General features: G+C 42.2%; 1 protein-coding gene across 1 annotated transcript in view; it reads right to left on the minus strand.

Annotated features, from left to right (window-relative positions):
• Window positions 1-24037, minus strand: part of map3k22 (mitogen-activated protein kinase kinase kinase 22) — a 46077-nt gene that overhangs the window by 15755 nt on the left and 6285 nt on the right. The window contains exons 2-8 of the mRNA XM_037756949.1: window positions 16863-16946; window positions 16141-16185; window positions 8899-9008; window positions 7109-7146; window positions 2838-2937; window positions 1659-1775; window positions 1220-1334 (exon numbers count right to left, since the gene is read on the minus strand). Of these exons, the coding sequence (XP_037612877.1) occupies window positions 1220-1334; window positions 1659-1775; window positions 2838-2937; window positions 7109-7146; window positions 8899-9008; window positions 16141-16185; window positions 16863-16881 (544 nt within the window). The 5' untranslated portion in view covers window positions 16882-16946. The remainder of the gene's footprint in view (window positions 1-1219; window positions 1335-1658; window positions 1776-2837; window positions 2938-7108; window positions 7147-8898; window positions 9009-16140; window positions 16186-16862; window positions 16947-24037) is intronic.

The raw sequence follows: 24037 nt of genomic DNA on the forward strand, positions 1-24037 counted from the left end.
TTTCACAGAGCAAAATAAACCTTCACGCTGTGTTACCAAACAAGCCAGGAGGGACAACAGAACTGCCGTGTTATCTAGCCGCGGAGTGTGACATGTGGACAAGAAAAGGACATTTGTCGGCCTTAAAGGAAAAGTTTGACAATTTTGCCAAGAGTTAGATGAGAAGATTGACGCAACTCTCATAACTGTTAAATAATCTGTTGAAGATAAAGGTACAGCCAGAAGCAGATTAGCTAATCTGGCTAGATTTGGGATTTGGGACTTCCTTGTCTTGACTAGGGACTTGAATCAGGACTTGCTTGTCTTGACAAGGGACTTGACTCTAGACATGCTTATCTTAACTAGGGAATTGACTCGGGACTTACTAGTATTGCCTAGGGACTTGATTCAGGACTTGCTTGTCTCGATTTGGGACCTGACTTGGGACTTGTATCTTTACTAGGAACTTCTTGCTAGTCTTGACTAGGTACTTGACTCTGGACTTGATTGTCTTGACTATGAAGTTGCTTATCTTGACTAGGGAATTGACTGAGGACTTGCTTGTCTTGACTTGAGACTTGACTTGGGACTTGCTTGTCTTTACTAGGGACTTAATTCGGTACTTCTTGCTTATCTTGACTAGGGAATTGACTCAGGACTTGCTTGACCCGGGACTTGCTTGTCTTGACTAGGGACTTGACTCTGGACTTGAGTGCAAAGACTTGAGACGTACTTGTGACTTGTAAAACACCTGCCTTGGTCCCACCTCTGCTGTAAAGTGTTCATCAGTGAGCTTTAGAGGTAGATTTTGTTACCTCTGCTCATCACATCCTCAGAATCATGGCGCTGACTAATCAAGGCTCTGGAGCAGATGGAGAGCTGCTTGGTATGAAAGCAGACTCTTGTCCTTGCTTTGACCTGACATCTCTCTGGCTGTTAAAGTTGTCACTTGCACCTCCAATTTGCATTTGTCCATTCTGACAAAGCATGTCCCTCATCTCGCCATTAACATTCCTGTGACTTTGGCATCACTCTGTGTTGTAAATCGACGCTGACAACAAGCCACCTTGAGGCCTCAGCAGGTGAACAACACATCTTGGCTTTGGTTAGAACTCTCCGCTTTTTACTTTTCTGGGACAAATGATGTCTAACATCTCCTGATAGAGCTGTTTTGGTATTCTGAGTGGTCCGATGGCCATTGACTTTTCACTTTTGTGTGTGTTTCCACGTGCCGACTCACCTGTCGAGTGTTTGCGCACCCTCTCCGAGCCCTTGAGCAGGGAGCCCTTCAGATCTCCCAGTGACCGCGATGACCTCATCTCGCTCTGTTTGTCCCTGCTGTTCACCTGTAGGTACTAAAAAGAGAAAGCACACGGGAAGCGGAAAAAGAGAAAAGAATCAGTAGAGGAAGTGAGGGCGGCATTACATCATTGTTCAGTTACATCATCGTATAGAGGGGGAAGTTTGTTTCCTGTGAGTTACTGTGTTCAGCAAACAGTAGCTCCAATGCAGCTGACTCAATGTAAAGGTTATGTGGGTTTTCAAAAGACAATGACTTCATTCACAGCTGTTGATAACGGTTGTTATAGTTACCGTCTAAACATTGACTTCTCTACTTTATGTCTTATAGTGTCTACAATGATCAGTTTCATGTCTTCAGTACGTTGTAAGGAACTCACATGGTTGTTCTTAGGGGTTTTTAGCAGTATCCTGAGCAGCCCGTTGGTCCCCGAGCTGCAGCCCAACGTCAGCACCGCCTGATCCAGGTCCTCCTGGGTCTTCAGGGGCAGCAGCAGCTGAAAGGACAAGAAAACATACAGCACATGACCTTTAATTCCCCATTGTTCCACAACGGTGGCATGTAAAAGCATCGGGGCACGCATGACGCACTGTAGATGTTGTTGTAATCATGTTAAAGCCTCGTTAATCATGATTTTCAAAGAAAAGAGGACCTATTATACACATGCCGCTTCTTTTGCACAATGTAGACACGCGGCAGGCGCCCTCGAACACGAGAGCGACGCCGTCGCAGTGCGCAAGCGTTCCCAAGCACCCATTTTTCAGGCCCAGTGGCCGCATCCCGAGATACAAATAGTTCAAATTTTGGAATGGTGCAGCGCGCACAGCATGTCATGTGACAAGAAACAACCAATCATAGCCGGCAGATATCTTTTCTTTCTTCCGTAAATATCAGTCAACGGTAAATATATGGAGGAGAAGTTAATAATTTTAGTGCAGGACTACCTAGTTAGACTACTTAGTAATGGCAGGCGCGAAGGGGGGGAAACCTCCTAAGCACCTTGGGAAGAAAAAAAGAGCGGCAAAGCTGGCGTTTTCCACGCGTTTTAGACAAAACATGTGTATGATCTCTTAATCTCCCCCACAGAAGCACTGCTCCTGAACTGCCTGAAACGCCTTGCTTGAAGTCCTACCTTTTCTTCTGTAACATGGTGATGTCACTAAGTAACACATTTGCACAACACCCACCTAGCGGCTAGTTTGGCACGCCCTCAAACAAATCTAGTTAGAGCGGAGCTGGAGCACAGTCCGAAGTGTTTGGTTCGATTAACCAGTCACAACAGTAGGCCAGCTGACCAATCAGAGCAGACTGGTATTTTCAGGAGGAGTGTGGAGCTCAAACAGAGCGTTTCAGACAGAGGGTGAAAAGAGGTGCTACAGCACAGCCGGTATGAGAAAAATAAAGCGCTTTTTGAACATTAAAGTATGTAAACATGTTCTAGTAGAAACCCCAAATGCAAGTATGCATCTGAAAATGAGCATAATAGGTCCCCTTTAAGTTCCTGATACACTGACAGAGGATGCTGCATAACATATGAGTTGTTTTCTTGTTCTTGTACCTCTTTTTCCATGAAGAACATGTCCATCTGTTGGCCAAAGGCCTCGGTCACTTTCTGCAGCAGCTCCTTGATCTTCAGCGGCCTCTGGAACGGGATGATCCTGGGAAGCAGAGAACGCCGGCGGGGTCAGAGGTCGGAAAAAGAAGCTGGTGTTGTGTCTAGCTGCGACATTCATGAGCTCAGACTCATGAAACCCAGTCTGAGGTGGGATTTTGGCAAAATTAGCAGCCGACTGGCAGCTACACCCATTCACATTTGTAATGATTTTCTTTTTACATGGAAATATGACACAGAACAGAAAAAGGAGGGATAGAAAGAAAGAGAAATTGAGTTATAGACGTGATGGATCCTGTTCTTTCCTATCCCATGTGTTTGGATTGGATTTCTGATCCGTTTTATGACAGTGTTTCTATGGTAACAAGCGGAAAAATGGACAGGTCATGCGGGTCAAGGAGAGGAGCGAGCTGATGCTAAAGGGGCATTAATCAATGCAATGAAAACAGAGGGTTCCCCCCCTGATGTATATGCATGTCTTATCTACTGTGCGCCTACGTGTATGACTGAGTGTGCACACACTGTCTGTCCGAGCTTATCAGCGAGTGTTTGTAGCGAGTGTATATATGTGGATGTTGGTAAAACTCTACATGCATGAGTGTGCTTCGCAATCAGTGTGCGCATCGGGCCGCTGTTTCAACACCACCGGGCCTCTCCACTAAGCCAGCACAAAGGCAGATGGGAAACTTCCTGAGAGGAAAGGGGAAAAAAAAAAATCTGGAGCGGCAGCAAAAGCAGCAGGATGTGTGTCTTTCCCTCCTCTTTTAAAGAGTGACAGATACAGAGACGTGGAGGTATTTACGGACTGTGAGAGAGGAAAATAAAAGGAGACAGCCTGACTAAATAAAAGGAAAGAAGGAGATTCTCTCTGGCATTTCTTCTCCTCCTCTCTTTTCTATCCATCTCCCCTCACTGTCTGCTTTTGAAGAATCCGCAGCCCACTATCTCTTTCTAGTGTCCTGATAAAAGGCTTTTTATCCAATCGTTTCCTCATCAGAGGCCAAAGCTCTGGCTATCTTAATGACTGCTCATTGGTTCCCTCATTTGAGGAGAGGATTCTGGGAAGAGGGAGGCCTGCAGATCAGAGGCGAGCAGCAGCACAGCTAAACGCTCTCCGTCTCTGTTTATACTCGCCGATGATGTGTCTGATAAAGAGCTGGAGGGATGTGGGGAGAGGGGGGGGTTGTGAGGATGCTGCTCCAAAAGATATGGCTTTCCTTCCTCTGTGCAAGCATGTGGACACACAGATTTGCAGAGTAACACACTCTCTCTTTCTCTTTCTCTCATGGACACAATCACATACACACCAGAATAAAAAAAAAAAAGGTCTGGCTCAGATCCTTCACTCTCTGGCAGGAGACCCTGAGGCAGAGCCGGGGGGAAGAGAGAGACACAGCTCCTATTTCCTGCCCCAAACCTTCAGCGCTTGCCAATGAAAAGAGAGGCCGTCCAATTAGATTCCATTGTGGACGGACAACACGGTTATCCTGACTCAGGGACTCCTAATACCTCGAGTGCTCTGCTCACATAAAGTATAACGTGTAATTCACACTGGGGCTGCAACGCGGATTATGATCGTAAAGGTTTTTTTTCTTTTATATTTTCAATAAGGTGTCATCTCTCTGTTCTCAAGAATGAAAGGGAGTTTTGATAATAATTAATAATCCAATTAAACTTAGTCATAAGTGCATTCATAATCAGGTTCAGGGGTTTCTTGCACAGTAGCTCAAGTTGTTGTTTTGAGAGCTCAATTCAGTTGCTTTTCATTAGATTTTCATGTTTTTTTTTATTGAATTACTGTGTTTTTTTGTATGTCTTTTCTTCATAGTCGACTAATTGGCTGTTTTGGTCTTAGTCGACTAAGATTTCTTTAGTTGATTAGTCATTTTTTATGCTTTTTTCATGCTGAATGACTTACTTCCAAGAAACTTATGAGCACATCTCTGGTAAACACAAGATTTAAAGTGGTGCTTTTGTGTGATTCTTTGTGGAGAAACTCAGTTTTACAGTCGATTAAATCAACTAATCGATTAGTCGACTAAGAATTTATTTGGTTGAGGACAGCCCTATGATTTCTTACTGAACTGTGAGTATTTGCAAAAAGACCCATAACTACAAACAGAAGTTGTTAACTAGCGTAAATGCTATGTTGTACAGTTTTGGTCGATGCTATATGTACTTTTCCTTCAAAATATAAAAATTGAACCTGTATTAAGTGTTTTTTTTTGGCCGCTTGTTGGCAGTGTAAACAAGTTATAAACACAACACTGACATATTATCACATTTTAAGTTGGCTGAGCTGCTAACAGTTGCCTATTTACACATCCAGCAGACACAAATCACCTTTAGCGTTCATTTGGAGTCGAGTTTCTGGCCACAAAATGAATGCAAGTCTAATATTCTCTCCTTTTAGCTTTGTTTTTGGTCTCTGACAACCCTTACACTGCTAATTGCTTCAGTATTTTGATGAAAACAGCTGCCTGTTAGTAAGAGCAGTGAGAGTGTACAAAAATAGTAAAGCTGTCGACCAGAAAACCAAAACAACGAGCTGAAAGAGGCTAAAACGCTCTGTAGAGCTGCTGGGAACTGCAGCGGGTTTGTGCAACCGATTCGACTGTTATCAGGCCATTAAATAAGTGTTATCAGTCGCTATACGCACCATAGATGTGGGTCAGTAGGGGCCTACTACGCCTACTACGATGTAAAAGTGAAAGCGAAACTTAAAAGCGACACGTTCCAGCACGGAAAACTGAATGAAGCGTTACGTTTTGAACACAAACATAAAAGGCTTCTGTAGGTTTACACAACAAAACTATAACTAGTCAGCGCCTGACTACGAGTGACCCCTTTCATATATACTGTCAATAATAATATGATGCTTTGTTAATTTAAAAATGTTGATTAGAGCTGCTTTAAATAAATGAATATGTAAGTCGTGCTACTGCTATAATGTGATATTATTTTTACCCTGTGAGATAACAAACCCAGGATATCCTACTGATTTCCAAAACAGGCCCGACTCTAAATCAAAGTGAAAGTGGTCAGAGCTCGGACAAGCATAACATGAAAAAAAAAGCTAACTAACAACATGACGAGAAAAAGAAAGAAAGAGAGTGAATTCACAGAGGATGAATAAAAAAATGCATTAATAAAGCTTTTGAAATCAGTGAATGGAGTTTTCCAGGGTGAGCTGTTGTCTGTCAGTGCGGCGTGAGGAGAGCTCTCGAGAAAGAGAAGAAGACGGCGAGACGGAGAAACAGAGGGAGGCAGAAACGCAGAGAGACAGGAACATGAAACGCTCGTCTCGAACTCAGCGGTAGCCAATTAGGGCTGCGAAAAAGCGCCGAGGCCCGACGTGACGCCGTATTCTGCTGGAGGAGCGTGCCGCTTCCCTTCTCTCTCTCACTCCTGAGAGCCTGTGGTTTTCTAATCACGGCCTCACTGAACCAATGCTTGTTCCTCTGGTCTATATTCTGATGAATCAAGGCAATTACTCCGGTAGGTTCTGGTCAGTCTCCCTGTGATGTTGTTTCCACTGTAACAGTACGCTCTGTGTTTGTCATTTCCACCCCTTAAGGAGCTGTTTGGACTCTCTGTGGGTTGTTGAACGAGGGTTTCACGGGGACAAAGTCCGTCTGTGAACTTGGACCTCTACCAGGATGCGACGCTGAAGGCCAGACAAGGACCTGAGAGGCTCACACAGCGTCCATACATGGAAGCTGCAGCGTAGACAAAATGAAGCCCAGCTCCAAATAAATCTTCTCCTGCTTCAAAAAGATCTGTTATTTATACTGGGCGCCTTAGCTTTCATAGCGGTAAACAAACTGTAAGGCACCTTGGTGGGAAACTCGCAAGAGCAGACAGAGAAACTCTGAGGCTGGTGGTGGTGAAGGGTGAAGGATGTGGAAGACAGAAAGAAAAGTATTAATTTGGGGTGTGCCTGGAAGACTGGACACTGTCTTTTCGCTCAGTCCCTCCCTCTTTCTTTCTTTTTTTCCCCTCTCAAACGGCCGGTCCGAGCCTGAAAACACAAGGCCGCGGCTAAATGTCAAAGCAGGAATTTTCCCCTCTCTCTTTATGCTACTCTGGCATGTAACTGCGATTTCCACTAGACACCAAAATCCCAGGCATGGCAAAGCATAACAAAAAGGATCCGAAGTGAAGAGTTAAGGCTTGGACAGAGGAGTAGAAAAAACAATACGGAGGTTCCAACATACCGTTTTTCTCTCTCATGCTCCAGCTTGACTCTTAAATCCTGTTGAGAGGGAAAATAACAACAGAGGGGAGTCATGTAAGTGGAAAGTTAAAACGTGGGATTTAGTGCTGCTGGATAAATGAAAGGAATGACAAAAAGCATTACAATGACACATGATTTGAATTGCTGAATTTTTTTCTGCAAAACAAAGGCAACATTATTCTGCAACTTCACTCGAAAGATGACATGATAAAAGTTTTCTATTTTTAAAGCCATTACCCCAGGGAGCAGGAATCTGGAGGAGCCTGCGAGTCTGCATGAGGTCATGGTGATAAACTGAACACCGACATCATATCAGTGAGAGCGACTGGTTTAAAAAATGTAGGGGTTTACCCCGGCTCGGAGCGGAAACTGCCTCTGCTCCTCGCTGTTTGTTTATGGCTCATCATAAACATCGGTGCTTCAAGAGGATTCACCAATTATCATTCCACAGAGAGCGCCAAGGAAACGACTTCAGAAAGAGCCACGAGGTGATTGAGAGAAATTAAATTCCTGGAAGGTGGCATAATCTTTGAAAAGATACTTTAAAGTGATTTTTTCTTTGTTACAATAGAGCAAATTTGCTTTGTTTGCGTGCATCTGCAGCATGCAGCTACATACAACGCACTGCAAACCAGCTTTCTTGAGTCAAATCTAGGATTCCCATGCCGATAAATGTTAATGAATGCAGCATATCCTTTCCAAAACTGCAGCGCAACCTTCACCTGACTTTGGCAGCCGGCAGTCCAGAAAAACAAAAATCAAAAAGTGAGGTGGTGAGGCTGAGGTTTTTTTGTGTGAAAACCCAGAATGACAGTTAAAGGTTAAAGGCACCGCTGTGCTAGCGGTGCGTACGGTTAATAAACTGTAATTGAGCAGAATGTGTGACAGCTTTAATGTGATACTCAAAAACCTATACGTTCACCCCCCCGTAGGTTTGAACAACGGCTGTAAAAAGTTTATAGTTTACATGACGAGCAGCAGCTGCGATCGGACTGAATTCACCTCCGTTACAGTGGATTCCAGTGGTGGGGAGGTTTGTGCTACATTATCCTCTTTTCGTATACTCAGCATGTTCCAATCATCCCGTTTTATCAAAATATGGCTCATTGCATGCTGCGAAGACTCCGCTGATGATTGCTATTCTGATGGAGCTGTGTATTTACACCACTTTTGTCAAAAATGACTCTTGGAACAGGCTGGTTTGAGAAGTCTCTGTGGATGTTTTGAGTCTTTTCAGCATTAGAATCCAATTCTACTGACATGACTTGAACTGCTCCTCTCAGTCCGTAACGAAACCACAAACCTTTTACAGCAGCCAGCATTTAGGAAGTCAGAGGTTGATGTCTACGGAAGCCCTAAACGGACATGATTCAAACATATATATTTTTTAATACCGTTATTTCGGGATCACGAGTTAATTATGTTGTTAACTCGAGAAAACAAGCTTTGTTATCTCGAGATAACGAGATAATGAACTCGTTATCATAAGAAAACAAAAGGTTGTTTTCTTTTATTACTTATAATTAGGGATATCAAAGTTAACGCGATAATAACGCGTTAACGCAAACTGTTTTTAACACCTCTAATTTCTTTATCGCATTAACGCAACTTGCGTTTTTTAGGTTGTAGCGGTCTCAGTAGAGTGAAGATAAAGGCATTACAAAAATGTTTGAATCATGTCCGTTTAGGGCTTCCGTAGATATCGGTACTCAAGAGACAGATTTTGACTGTAGTGTCACTTTAAATGAAGCACTGGACGCCATTGTGTACCTGTTTGTAGAGTAATGTTCTGTTCTTGGGCTTGTGGCTGTTGTGCTGGGTGTAGCAGCGACCCAGGGCTGCCAGGTCCTTCATGATGGAGTTGAGCGCCTCCTCGTCATCTAAACACACAAGATGCACGTTAGTTATGTGAAATCACTCTCACATGTTAGAGGTTAAATCAAGAAACTATGAACTCACTTTCCATTGCGACATAAGCTAAAAATGTGATCATTCCTTGACATTTTTAGAGCATCACGGATGAGTGATGACAGCCTAAGGAGGTAAGTCGGTTTGATCATTTGTCATTTGGCGTGTGTTGCAGCTTGTGTTGGCTCATACCAGGCGATGAGGCAACACCTGGTCTGTAACTTCCTGTTCTGATGCTATCTGTGTTGTTTCCACTGATGGAAAGAATCTAGTGGTTTCTCTCTTATATAATCAAAACAACATATTCTCTATAAGAAGAGAAGACATCTGTATGTGTCAAATCTTTGTTATCTTCTCTGGTCTTTATCGCTATTTAGGTGTGATTAAAGTGATGCTGTGGATGAACCCAACAACGCTGCCGGCTCTCAAACTCTGCACTCTGCATACATAAGCTGTGAAGGTGTTTAATAATGCAGCGCGTGTGTCCATGAGTGGCTGTGGTCGCGAACGTGTGGCCCGGAGCTCGGATATCAAGCACTTCAATGTTTCAGTCTATAAAAAACGGAGAGATTTCGGGAACGTAATTCTTTCCTGTAATCAGACATGGATTGATCTTTTTTCTTTTGTCAGACGCTTCAGAATCAAAGTGGCTGCAGGCTGTTTCAAATTCACATTCCACTCCTCACAGGGGGACAGGTCTACAGCGTTCATTAAACCCCTTAAAAATTCATTTAGCAAACCTGCGAGTGCAAAAGGGACGACGCTCGGCGTCTAACCGGTTCTCCATTTCTCACTTCTCATCTCCCACTCCACACTTTCTGCCACACACACTCACACACACTCGTGTCTAAAGGGGGCAATCATGCAGATGAGCATGTCAGACATTACCATATCAAGAGACTTTAATAGAACCAATTATCTGAGAGCGGTGATTACAATATAAAGAAGAGGTCGTTGACCTCAGCTCCTGAACTGCCTGCCTCTCAGATGAGCCCTGGGTGCATTCATTATAAAAACACACACACACACTTCGTTCACTGGGAAACCAGGCCAGGTGTGTGCCGCGCAACACAAACAGCACCTGCAGGAAACACCACATTCTGTAAAATGAAAGAGAGCAGTGTGTGTGAAAGACCACTGGGAATATCCTTCACATAGAAGGTGTGATAGTAGCGCAGGGAGCAGATGGGGTCCGAGGTGTCATTTGATCTTGTTCGCCGACAGTGGGCCAGTCCGTTGGGTTCACCCAGGGGTCAAAGCACACACACACAAGAATACGGATTTACACTCCCAAATAAGGGATGCTCTGATCCGAAACCTCAACTCAGAATATCTGCAGATGCTGAGTCCCGATCCGATTCGAAATTTTTTACACCTCACGGCTTGGGGCTCATTTTATGCATCAGGTTACATGAGGTCAGAGATTGTTGTGGTGCCAAAAACTGACCACCATGACTGAATGAATGTAACCGAACACTGAATTTTCTAATGACACTCACAAAGAAACTGTATTTAATGGTGGATGGGGCCGATACCCGATCTGTTTAACGGCAGACACCCCGGGAACGAAGAATGAACTAGTCAATTTTGAGATTTGGGGCTACTTTGCTTCTTCTTTCAGACCATTTCGAAAGAAAACATCCAAAATACACATTTAGCTGTTTATTTTACTACTTTGTCTATTTGTGTCTGTAGATTTCTCCTAAATTCACCAAAAGATAGCATTAGATAATGCCTCATTTGCATATTTAAACATAATATTTCAAAAATTGTAATAGAAAAGAATAATTGTCTTAATGTAAGTGATCAACTTTCCATTTTCATTCCTATCTGAAGGTTTTTATAGATGTTTGTTTTTTCAATATATTATCCAGTCTGATTTATGTGAAATTTTATTCCTAAAAAACATGGCGAAAATTGATTTTTTTATGGCTTTTGAGAGTATTTTAGAGATATCCAAAATTCACTCTGTAAAAACCTTTGACTCTAATATGTCAACAAAATGAAACAAGAATTTTGAACCTGGCGTTATCCAATGTTCAGATTTCTGTTCTGAAAATGTATGCAAATTAGCACATACATAATAAGATGATGCCACATTTGCATACTTAAACATACATTTTCAGAAAACTTGTAATATGAAAATCATTGCCTTAATGTACGTAATCAACTGGGGAAGTTTCATGGTGATATATATTAATTTACCCTATTTACTTGTATTGTCTCCCCTGATAAGGGAAGTATCACCCTGATAAGGATCTGGTGGATCAGGTCCCCCAATCCAAATATGGACAAGTATGCATTATAATTTCCAGCTAAATACTAATGAAGTGTTGTCATTTTCCTTTTTTTTCCACAAAAGCTGCCCCATCTATTTTTACTGAGGCTAGAACAGCTAAAAATGTCCAATATTTTCCAGAATACCTTTCAACGAGCTCTGGAAAATGTGCCTGAATTACCTCATTTCAGCTGTTACAAAGTCATATGAAGAGATCTTATAAATTAAATAAACAGCAGTGTTCAGTTTATACAGCAAATATACTTTATAGACCTTTCCAATGCCATTCTGTTGCTAGGGCAACGGTTTTGGTCCAAATTTACTTCCTGTCAGCTACTGCATTAACAAACACTGCAACAGGTAATACAAAGGGGCCCATTTGGAATGTAAGTCGTCAACTTTGCAAAGGTCTATACTGCATCCTACGTGGTATTGAGGTGGAGGCAGAAACCTCAAAGATGGAGATGTCAAACTTGCTCAGTAAGTCAATGAGTATACTGAACAAAGCAAGGCGTACATTTTATTGCTTCTGGATTCAACTTTTTAAGACAAAGAATGTGTTATTTCTTCCTTCAAAAGATGTATAATCTCACTTTAAATTCAGCATTACTTGGAAGTTTCTCCCAGCTTAACCGTCATCAGTATTCTGCTTTTCACTGGAGAGCCACTCCAACCAAACGTTCACCTCTGGCCCATTCAAAGGGCTAACGTAAACTGCGGTCGAACCACATCAGCAGCGAGGCGGATGTCTCGTTTGATCCCGATATAGCAGCGGCGGTGAAGTGAGGTACGACGGCACACTCCCTCCACTTACAGAGGAGCTAAATAAGGCGGAGCGATAAGTAAAAGTTACACCCTCAGTGCAAACAGTGAAAAAAAGAGAGAGAGAGAGAGAGAGCGTTCTTGAAATTAATGATGATAACTTCTATTATGTCAAAGCACCAAACCAGAACTAAATGACTGAGAGTTAAGTGTAATTAGAGACAATCAAGTGTCTCATCAAACGCAGTAACGGTGCTGTGATTGTGCCTCATGGGAACATTCCTCTCTATTTACAGCGACATGCTTGGGTTGTTTGATAAGATCAGGTCAACTGTGAGACAGGTGAGCTACTCACGGTGTCTTCCTCCCTGCGTGCTTGTTTAAGAGATAAGACGGGAGGAAGAATAGAGAAAAAAGTAAAAGCGCACCTATGTACAGTATGTAAACTACCCGCATACCTCCACAGACAAATGTTCATTCATCACCCGGCGGCAACATATGTATCGACCTGAAAACTCCCTGTTAGTTAAAATATAAGCTGTCAGGAGCGCCGGATGACTAACCGCACCACTGGGCCCGTCCTCTCTCTCTGAACAGGAAGGAACTGAGTCACCGTCTCTGCTCTGAATACGGAGCAGGGCTAACCGCGTTATTCCACATCAGGAAATTAATGGATTTTTGATTGAATCAGTCAAAGACTGGACACGAGGGAATACAGCCGCTCTGTGACCAAACGCAGCTATTGTACTGAATGTGCAAGGCTAGAAAAGTGTGCATTCATGACAACAATAATAGGAATTCTTATATTTTACACAACTTTCTTCCTCCATCTTTGTTTCTCATTATCGCTGCCTCTCTCTCTCTCTGGTGACAAAGTGTTGTTTCAGTCCTCGGAGCTCCAGACTACCCCGAGCGCCGGCAGTCAAGGATACAAAACAAACAACAGAGGCCTGCATGTGTGTGTGTGTGTGTGTCTTTATGTGTGTTTGAGGCCTGCGCTGCGAGCTATGGATAATAGCAGAGAGGGAAAGAGTGGGAGAGTCGGTTGGCGAAGGGGGCAGCGAGAGTGTGAGAATTGCGTGGTGGCGCACAGAGCCGGCACTGATGGCGGCCTATAAATGAATTTATTACATCAGCGAGGCCTGGTCGGTCCACGGGCCGCTGCCAGGCCGAAGGCCAACCACCAGCGCAGTGGAAAGCAACCAGCTTGCACGCTGCTGCCAGGGAGCAGCCGCGCAAACTGACTCTACGGGAACCTCGTGTCAATGTGACCGGGAGGTTTTTGTTATTTTCTGGTATGTGGATAGGTCGACATACCTTCCGTTTATTTCCTCCTTGTGTCTTGGGTGAAATGTGACTGGCATAAGAAAAGGGGGAATTCCAGGAAGCTGAAGCAGAGCGAGCAACATTACACAATGGAGGCTGATTGCTGCGGCATTGCATCATCACTCTGCATCTTTCTCTCTCTTTTTTTTATTCTCAGGCGAAAGCTGAGAACTGTGAAAGTGGCAGTGGGTGAAATGAAGTTGGAACTCAAGTCCAAGATGGTTTACGTAAAAGGAGTTATTCTCTGGGTGGAAAGTTAGATTGTCTAGAATTAGTTCCTGCATGTGACAGAGGCAAGCAAGCTCCTGCAATGTTTGGGTCATGTCCAAGACGACATCATTTACGCTGGAGTAGCCAATAGATCCTTGTGTTGCTTTATTTGGTGTTGCAGCACAGGATGTGCACCTATGTATAATTATCAGTGCTGGCCTTTTGCACTCTGTTGCACTCTGTTAGCGAGGCAACTAAAGGCCCTGACACACCAAACCGACAGTTTGGGGCCGTCCATAATATGTCTAAAGCTTTGACTTGTTCTGTGCTTTTTACAACAGCATATCAGGGCCATTGTAGGTTAAAAGAAAATAATTACAGAGCTGAGGGATGGGGGGAATATTCCGAGAAAAAACTCGGAATTTCCGAGATTAAAGTCATAAATTTATTCAGATATTCTCTGAGATTAAAGTGTCAAAATTGCAAAATTGCAAAGTCATAAATTTACGACAAAAGGTGAAGGTCCTGAAAGATAAACATACATCTTTTCTTTTATGTTCTTAATGTGTTCTTTTGTGCACATAAGTAAAAATTTAAAAGGAAGAAGTTAAAGGAAAGTAGAGACAAGCAACTTCTATCTTTGAATACATGACGGCGTGTGTCTTTTTTCTTGTAAATTTACGACTTTCACGTTTTTTTCTCATAGATTTATGACTTTAATCTTGGAAATTCAGAGTATTACCCCCTCCCCGGCTCCGTAATCTTTATTTTCTTTTCCTCCACGGTCCTTATACGCTGTCGTAGGGCTTTTCCTCTTCAGTAAAAAAGAGAAAAGTGGCCAACTCAAATTTAGTGGTACAGGTCTACACTGTGCTTTTTGGATATTGTTAAAATCTGCAATAAAAAGATCAAATTAAAGGAGTGATTCTCCTGTAACCACAACAGCTAAAAGAGTTTGGAGTTGAAGATGCAGGCACGAGCTACAGCCCCCAAGAGTGTTAAAAGAATAATTCTGGCTTCAAGAGGCCAGTGTTGCAACTTGCAAGCTAACAAAGTGTGTGTAAGGGCCAGCGAGGCAGCGACCGTGTGTGTGTGTGTGTTTGAGGCAGGCTGCCTGAATGAAGACATTGAGGGGATTTCCTGGTGCCGAGAGACACATCATGGCAAAGGCATCCGGCTGGATTAGCAGCTGGAGCCAAAAGTGTCCTCACTCTGCAGCAGCACGGTCCGAGCTCTGACGCACGATGCACACACTCACATGCAGATACACACACCAGCTATAATAAGCGAGGTACACTCGTTTCTACACACCTTGTTGATAATCGAAACTGCGAAACAGTTAATTTACCACCTAATGGGTGTAACGTTTAAACCCCTGAAGTTAATCTTTCACTAGGAATAATGACTCTGATGTAATGCGGGCTATTGTGGGCGTGTGAGAGGAGTTGCACAATTATGTTTGTACAAGGTTTCTACCGAAAGTCTTTTCATTGGAGAATGTCTGCAAACATTTCCGTTCAATATCTAAAGGCTGTGGCATTCCTTCTCTTTGCCCGTGCATATCCACTACACTGTTAATGGAAACGTAACAAGCTCTTAAAGAGGGCTTTGTGTGCACTGAGTTTATGGTAAAGGAAGAGTTTGACATTTTGGGAAATGTGCCCATTTGCTTTTTTTTTTGACGAGAGTTATTTATACTACTCTAATATTTGTGAATGAAGTGCGGAGCTAGCTTGCTAACTATCAGTTAGCATATTTTTTAACTTTGGACAGAGCCAGCTAGCTTATTATGGAGGACGGAACCTGACAAAATAAATAAATAAATGAATGAATAAATAAATAAATGATTAAATGCACCAAAAATAATATCACTATTAAATGTAGGCATTAATTAATTGATAAAACGTGACATGAATTGATATTTTATTTGTATTAAGTCCCCTATTTATCTACTTTTCTATTTATTTTCCCCTTTGTATTTATTTATTTATTTATCAATATTTATTAACTTTTAAATGCATTTACTTCTTTTTGCACACTTTTTTAATTTATTTGAAAATGTATTTCTAAATGTATTTATTCATTATTAAATTGCATTTATTTTTTATTTATTTATTATTATTTACATTTAAATGTATTCAATTATTTTTGTATTTATTTTTTATTTATTTATAAATGTATTTATTCATTATTAAATTGTATTTATTTATTTATTTATTTTTATTAACTTTTAAATGTATTTACTTAGTTTTGCATTTATTTTTTGTTTATTTAAAATTCATTTCTAAATGTATTTATTCATTATTCAATTTGATTTATTTATTTATGCATTCATGCATGATTTGGTGTTTCTTGCCCCTGCAACCAGTCATTATGCTAAGCTAAGCTTAGCTCCTTAACGCACAGACATGATCAACGATCCTCTTTTTCAACTTTCGGCAAGAAAGAGAATTTGTGTTTCACAAAATGTCAAACGATTTCTGCAATGTTGATTTTTTTTTTTGCATCTGAGACAATCGGGGGTTTACCTTGTGAGTTCCTGTGCTGTCCCGGTCCATTTTGGAGACCGTCATCTGTGGAAACAAAGGCAACACGGTTTTGAACCTCAGTGGGGAGCAGTCAGAGGGTGAATGCTCCACTTATAGTTATGATGCTGCATACATAGTTCATTGTTCTTGGTTTTGAATGGTAAGAATAGATCACAAATATCGATTCAATGTTGTGAGCTTTGTTTACGGAGGTGAGTTGGCAACAGGTTGAGACTCCTGCAGCTCCTGTGCACATGCAAATACACCACAGGAGAGAGTCTATTGTTCGAGTTGTGTTGTACGGAGGAACTCAGTACGTGTGTGTGTGTGTGTGTGACTGGTTTTGCATAGATGTAGGTGGAGTGCATATGTGTGTGCAGGCCTGGTAGGTGTGAATATAAATATATGTGCAAATGCAACACTGGTATACTTTGAATTTTCAAGGGAATGCACCCAGAAATCAAGCGTCATTCATTAATAAAGGTCAAAAATCAGGAAAACAAAATTGTTACTAACAACAATGTAAAAAGAGCAAAACAAGTGTGTACAGAACGGGCCATCTGGGGCTGCCAACAGCCTCCTCACACTCTTACACATGTGATATTTCTTTCCGTACTGTTCCTGGCAGAGGATGTGAGAGAGGTGTGTACGTCTGTGTGTTCCCAGTGATCACGTGCATGTTTATGTATGTGCTGTACCGCAGCCTGCTCTCGAATACTCACCCATGTTTACTGTCATCATCAGGAAGTGGCCCTGGTGAATTCGAGCGCAGAGCTCAACTTCTCTCTGCAGGCGAAGATTTCATCCTGAGAAACAAAAACAACACGGTTTCAACATCCAAGAACTGGGCCACTTTTCCTTCAGCCTGGCACACATAGTGTTTCTGTGATGATTTGCACAAAAACAATGACAAAACAGGACGCAGGTGGTAGTTTCAACACAAAGCTTTTTCTCCAATATCAGTGTCACCGCTATTTATTTAATCTTTATTTAACCAGGTCGGTCTCTTGAGATTGACATATCCTTTTTTTTTTTTTTTAAACTCCTGCCAAACAAAAAACAGCATGACAGCCAAGAGCTGCATTTGATGCTGGCAACTCGATCCATCTAAAATCCTGTGAATGCCCTGATGTCTCTTTATTGCTATACACTCAAGGCAGCAGTAGCAGCGGTGGAGGAATTCCTCCGTGTTTGATGATGGAGGAGCCTCGTGCCCTTGAGGTCCCACGGTGCAGCAGCGAAGGCAGGCGTGGGTGTTTGCCTAACCGCCTGCCTCAGGTAGAGACCATGAGCAGCACTTCTAACACAAAGCCAGAGCCTTCTTTATGCGTTAAATTGGTGGAGCGCCGAGCAGAAAAACGGTTGCCACATCTCATAATGGAGTGATACAGAAAAGAGTCTTTTAGCTCTCATTTTTTTGTTCCACTCATGATAGTAAGTAAAGAGAAAACAACTTCACTTCCCACTTCACATTGTGCATGTATGCCAAGCCATCATTTCATAGTGCAGGCCAGTGAAATGTTGTCTTTTCATAAAAATGATAGTCACATCCTGTAAGAGGCTACTTGCGGATATTTCATGCACTCACACACTGTGGGAAGCGTTTGTGTTTTCTTTGAATGCAAGCTTAGAAAAAAAGGGGAAGAGGAACTAGAGAAACAGCTGCAGTACAGTATGTTGTTATATTAAAATGTGTGGTGGTTAAGAGCTGGTGTGTTCCACCATACAGCATCAATCACAGAGCCATGATTGTTTGCACTCTGGCAATATTTGCACTATTTGCACTATCTGTTTATATCATGTTTATTTTTGTTTATAGCTTATTTTGTATATTGTATATTCTTAGAATTTCTATTTTTTTTATTCTATTTTATTCTAATGTTTTTATCTATTCTTTTGTTATTATACTGTTTGAGTTGCACCAACATAACCAAAGCAAATTCCTTGTGTAAATCTCTTACACCTGGCAATAAACACAATTCTGATACTGATTCTGATTCTGATGTAAGGCTGACAAACGGAAAGATGCAGGTATCAGAAAGCCAAAAAAGCTTTTCTGTGCTACATAGAGCTAACTTTAAGACCTATTCAAAGCTAGCCTATCCATATTAAAGAGGAGCCTATTATGCTTTTGTACTTTTCCCCTTTCCTTTAGTGTGTTATATAGTTTTTGTGCATGTAAAAGGTCTGCAAAATTACAAAGTCCAGAGTCCACGCCAAAGGGAGTTACTCTCCCCCACAAAAACACTGCTCCTTGCTTGAAGTCCCGCCTTTTCTTCTGTAACATGATGATGTCACCAAGTAACACATTTGCATAACGGCTGGCACACTTTCAAACAAAGCTAGTTAGAGCGGAGCTGGAGCAGAGTCCAAAGAGTTTGGTCCGGTTGACCAATCACAACAGGCAAAGTTAAAAAGTTACTCTCCCCCACAGAAACACTGCTCCTGAACTGGAAATGGAAATGTAGCCAGGGTATTCTCAGTTTACAGCAATATCTATTCAAAGTTTGCTAACATTAGCCACCTTAAGCTGCCGGTCATACCAGACCAAGTACGCTTGCGTCAGCAAAACCTCTGAGTGCTACTGAATGAGTAGAGCTCACTTGTGAATTCAAATCGTCATTTGTAGTAGGAACAACGTGCCGTTTCTTCTCTCGCAACTCAGCTTTAAAATGCAAAATAAATAAACAAAAGCTGAGAAAACTATTTGCATCTGAGCATCAAGAAAGAGGAAGTACGAGAGAACCAACGACAGGACAGGATCAGTGAAATTATAACACTTTTAGTGCGTCTATTCCTCTTCTGTATGAATGAAGACTTGCAGCACAAAGAAACCTGTCACTGCATGATTAAAACAAATATTAGAACACTTTCCAAGTCCTTAAGAACAATTCTTAACAGGTTGTTATTGCAGAGTGATCTGGGAATTAGCTGCTATACGACTGCTTGTTGCTACACACAGACAACACAGACTCACAGCTTCTGTTGTCAGCGGCTACAGTCTCACAGTGTTTCATCCCCAATGATAGAGCCAACATTTGATATCAGCATTGCAGTTTGACTAAAATGTGCCAGTCCTGCTTTTGTGACATTTTTTTATGATTAACTTTTGCAGTAAACTAATTTGACTGTTATCAGACCATTAAATAGGCGTAATCAGTCGCTATAAGCACCATAGATGTGGGTCTGTAGGGGCCTACTACACCTACTATGTTGTAAAAGTGAAACTTAAAAGCAACACGTTCTAACACGTTGTAAAACTGGATGAAACGTCACGTTTTGAACACAAACAAAAATGCTTCTTTAGGTTTAGGCAACAAAACTACAACTTCTTTAGGTTTAGGAAAAAACACGACAAATACAAAGACAAGTACAAGTTGGTTTCACACGGGATGCAAACTCCAGTCTCCTGGGTGAAAGCCCTGTTTTGTCTCCCATACATCGTCTCCGACCTCCACCACAGCGCCTGACTTCCTCTTCTGCTCCTGTCATAATTACTACGGTCGTTAGAGGACACTGTCGTGTTCTTTTATATCTTTTTTCGGTGATCTACCATGTGAATAGATGATAAAGCCTACTAATGGGTGTAGTAGGCCCCTACTGACCCACATCTATGGGGCTTATAGCGATTGATAAAGCCTATTTAATGGTCTGACAACAGTCTAATTGGCTGACTAAACACTACATCACATGATTTATTAGAGTCCCATTCAAAGGCAGCTCAGTGTTAAGGGGAGATAATATAGCGGTTTTCTTTCATACAAGGCTTGCAAAAAATTACAAATAAAAAAGAGAAAAAATTAATAATAGCAAAGAAAATAATAGAAATACTGGATTAATAAAGGAGTGTGGGTATATAAAGTTGCATAACCGATTTAGTTTGTGGGAGTCTGACCATCAATGCCAACACAACATCTTTGTAAAAAGACTAAAGAGCCTCCAGAGAGATTAATAGCAACCCTCCCCAGATGTCTTTTATTCTTAAAGCATCATTTAATTCTTGTTTTGCTATCTCCAGTGCCCATGTTGCATGTGTCCTTGTCTTTTACCCCCAAACATTCAGCAGCGCAGACACAGAAACGCTCCAGCCTGTCTGCGGAGACACAAACACTTTCTCTTTGTGTCGGCCAGAAAAACTTTTCATAAAAGCAACACAGACGACCACTAGAACGATTTACAGCCTGAGGGGCTGAGTCACAGGGTACCAACCGAGTCTGAACATGGGAACATGCAGTGTGCTGATGTCAGTGGCACGAATCACAAGAGCTGATGGATTGGAGAGCTAAATCTTTAAAGCCTGCGCAAAAATGTTTCGAATGTGACCACTTTCTGAGAACATGGTGTTCTAAATACACAATATCACAATATGAGCGCCCAATGTAGGCAAACTTATATTAACCCCCAAAACACACTGTACAGTATATTAGGCCTGGGATGATACACCTATCCCGATTCAATACTATCACGACTCTTGGGTGCCGATTCGATACGTATCGAGATTTTTAACTATTGGGAAAAAGTTGAACCATTCACTTCTAGGGACTTTTACTTTGGAAAATATCTTTCTGATTTTTTTTCAGCAACCAAAAATCAAAGAATAAAAGACATTTCCCTCACAGATTAGTGGTATTTTCTTATTAATTCATAAGGGACATGTAATGTTTTATACTTCTAGTGAATATAACCAATCAATGTTATTAACATATGTGTATTTTGTTTATACAGTTCCCTTTGTTAACACCTTTTTTTTGGAAAACCAGACATAGTCAAACATGGCCGTTTGAATGCATTTAACAAAAATGTCAGAACATGGGTGCGCTAACGTCGGCCGATTTGACCACGGAGATGAGAGTGACGGTTGGCTTGACCACACGTTACTGCATTACGTTAACGTTTCCTGTCCATGACAGAGTTAGCATGCAGCTTTAGTCATGATGTCTAGCTCTTCTTTTCCTGGCAATGTGTGAAACCCAAAGTGTTTTCATACTTTACTGTGTGTGTAGTGTTTACCACGTTGGATTTAAAATGTGAGGGTGCAGGTCGTATCCACGACGACCCTCCGCCGTTTTCTACTTTGTCGTTTCGGCTCGTTGCAGCCGGCTGCGGTTTGTTTTGGTTGACGGATACGGAACGGATACGGAACGGATATGACGTCACGTTACTCAGACTACAACAATAAAAGCGGTAACTTCCTTTTACTGCCGTATAGACTCAGAGGAAGCAAATATATCAATGCTGACATTTAAAAAATGATTTCAAAATCGTAAAAAAGAAAATTGCAATACATAAGTGAATCATTTATTTTCCGACCCCTGTTATATACTGTATTTTTTTTTTACTGTTGAATTGAAGGGGGGTATGATTTGTCCAAGCAGAGCTCTGTGTCAAGCTGTGCTAGTGGGGCGCTGCTGACCACACATCAAAGAGATGAAGAACAGCCACAAGACAGGTGGTCTCCTAACGCCACGTGGTCCAGTCTGTCCATGCTACACAAACACATGCATGCCATGCGCACACAGGAACAGAAAAAGCCCTGTCCCGTGCCAGCGTGTCACCAGATGGCCCATCTGTTTCGCCCCTCTGCCCAGCGTGACGCCGGGCTAGTGGTGCCCACAGATCGCCAGCCCAATTCTCCCCACACCTCTTGGCAGGCGGGCATTTTTTTTTGTAGAAGATCAAATGCTAATCGCCACTCGCTCTTGTTGCTCTGCAGCCTCCAAGACAAGGCTGTCTGTCTCTTTCCTAGATCATGAGACAAACCTACAAAATGCTACGAACATCCAGAAGTGCTTCGAAAAAAACGCTGTTACGCACTTCACCGTCAAATATGGATAACATCAGGGCCAGTGTTTCACTGGCAGAGGCCTCTCCTTTGTCACAGTATATGAGGACTGTGCTGAAATGACAGAGGAAGTTAATTAAAAAGAGGACAGCAGAGGACGGGATTGTGGGGAATTGTCTGCGCCAGACAAAGCAGAGCCGTGCTCCTCAAACCGCAAACTGCATTTTTATTTTTATTGGAATGATGGAGCAGGAATCACAGCCAAGACTATGCAGGCAATCACGTATATGCATGTGCACAACCTCTTTCAGCTCAGTTACATCACTCCAAGCAAGAAAACAGCGTGATGTTGGCTGTAGGTCTCCGAGGGAACCCCCCCTCCCTCTTTAGACTAGAGGAGTGGAAGGTCTGCTCTCCAGCTGCCTGGTGGCCTGAGCAGTATGACCTAATGTCTGACATCGCTCTTGTGGACTCCCAAAGAAATCGCCATTTCAGAGGTCGACTTCTAAACTGTGCAACGTGCCTGTTGGGCTCACTGGGTTTGGGCTCGTCTGTAACAGCCATCACATGCCAAAATAGACAGTCCTTAAGGAGAATCACAGATCAGTAGGTGGAGAGGACAAGACATCTGTGACAGTTTGCTCAATGAGGACATGAACGTGAGGCAAAGCACTATACCAATGGAAGACATGGAAATAAGCTACTGGTGGGTGGATTTTGTTTCCCTTTAGACAGAGCCAGGATAGCTGTTTCCCCGTTTCCAGTCTTTATGCTAAGCTAAGCTAACCAGCTGCTGGCTTCTAGCTTCTTATTTACCATACAGTCATGATAATGGTATCAATCTTCTCACCTAACGCTCGGCAAGAATCCGACCAAGTGTATTTCCCAAAATGTCCGACTGTCCTTTACGCACTAAATGCGAGATTGGTAGCATTTCTATTGCCTCTGCACAGCTCTCAACATGGAGACAAGCCAGTGGGGCACGCCCACAAGCAACTAAATGCTCTGAAAGCCACGAATGTCTCTAGGCTACGTCAACAAAGCACAGAAAAGCTCGAATTACAACTCACACAGAGGGAGAGCGACTTCATTCTCTGCTCAGGTAGACATTACTCCTCTATATTGTCACATAGTAAATAGTTGTTTGCTGCTATATTACTAACAACACTAACATCATCTACATCTGGATTTAAAAAAAACAGTAGCATGGTTTGCAACATGGTTAGCTGCGATGTCAAATTTAAGTGATGTGTATTTAATGGCGAAATAATATAAAAAACACTGATATGATCCTTTAAAAATTACCAATAATGTATTGCTGACATGACATGGGCTTTTTTTTAAATGCTGTATCCAAAACAAAATAAAACAAATCTGCTCTGTTGATGAGATCACATATCTAATGTATCACAGGCCTGATAAGCAACGAGGAGGAGGTGAGCTGGTCACAATACCCGGTAGACTGTCTGAATTGCAACACGGGGCAGGATATGAAGGGTGATTAGTGAGCCACGGATATTTAGGTGACTTACTCTTTTTAAAAGGTCAGTGGCGGGGGTGTCCTGTCCGCTGAACGTTTGCCAAGGCTGTGCTGCTGCGACCGCATGAGTCACAACTAGTGCTGGCTGATTCTGGGAAGTAAGACAATACAGTATGTTGTCCTGCACATTGAGCAAAGCTGAAGGTTCTCTAAGTAGGGAGGACTCCTGGGTGGTGGCAGAAGAGCGTGGGCAGGAGAACGTCACTCCATGTGGGGCCTCAGCGCTCGTTTATCATAACCTTGGCTCCCCTCGCTTTGTCTCACAGGAGTTATTGCTGAGGAGGGATCCAAGTTTTTCCAGCGGGACACAAGGCTCAACATCTCCTTCCTACAACATAACAAGAGGATTCTTCCCGTCATCTGGCACTAAATCTGTGTTTTACTTCAAATAAAGCAATTTCCCTTTTGATTTAATGCCATTATTTACACATCTTGTTTCAACTGTAAATGCATACTCAACTGGGGCAAAGAGATAAGTCAGCTCCATCTCTTTATTCTGTAGAGCGCTAGAGAGTCCAATTTAGGGTTGAAATTTAGGATTATTTTCACTATCAATTAAGTCTCTAAAATGTCGG

This window comes from Sebastes umbrosus, chromosome 21 (genome assembly GCF_015220745.1).
Source record: "Sebastes umbrosus isolate fSebUmb1 chromosome 21, fSebUmb1.pri, whole genome shotgun sequence".
Taxonomy (NCBI): Eukaryota; Metazoa; Chordata; class Actinopteri; order Perciformes; family Sebastidae; genus Sebastes; species Sebastes umbrosus.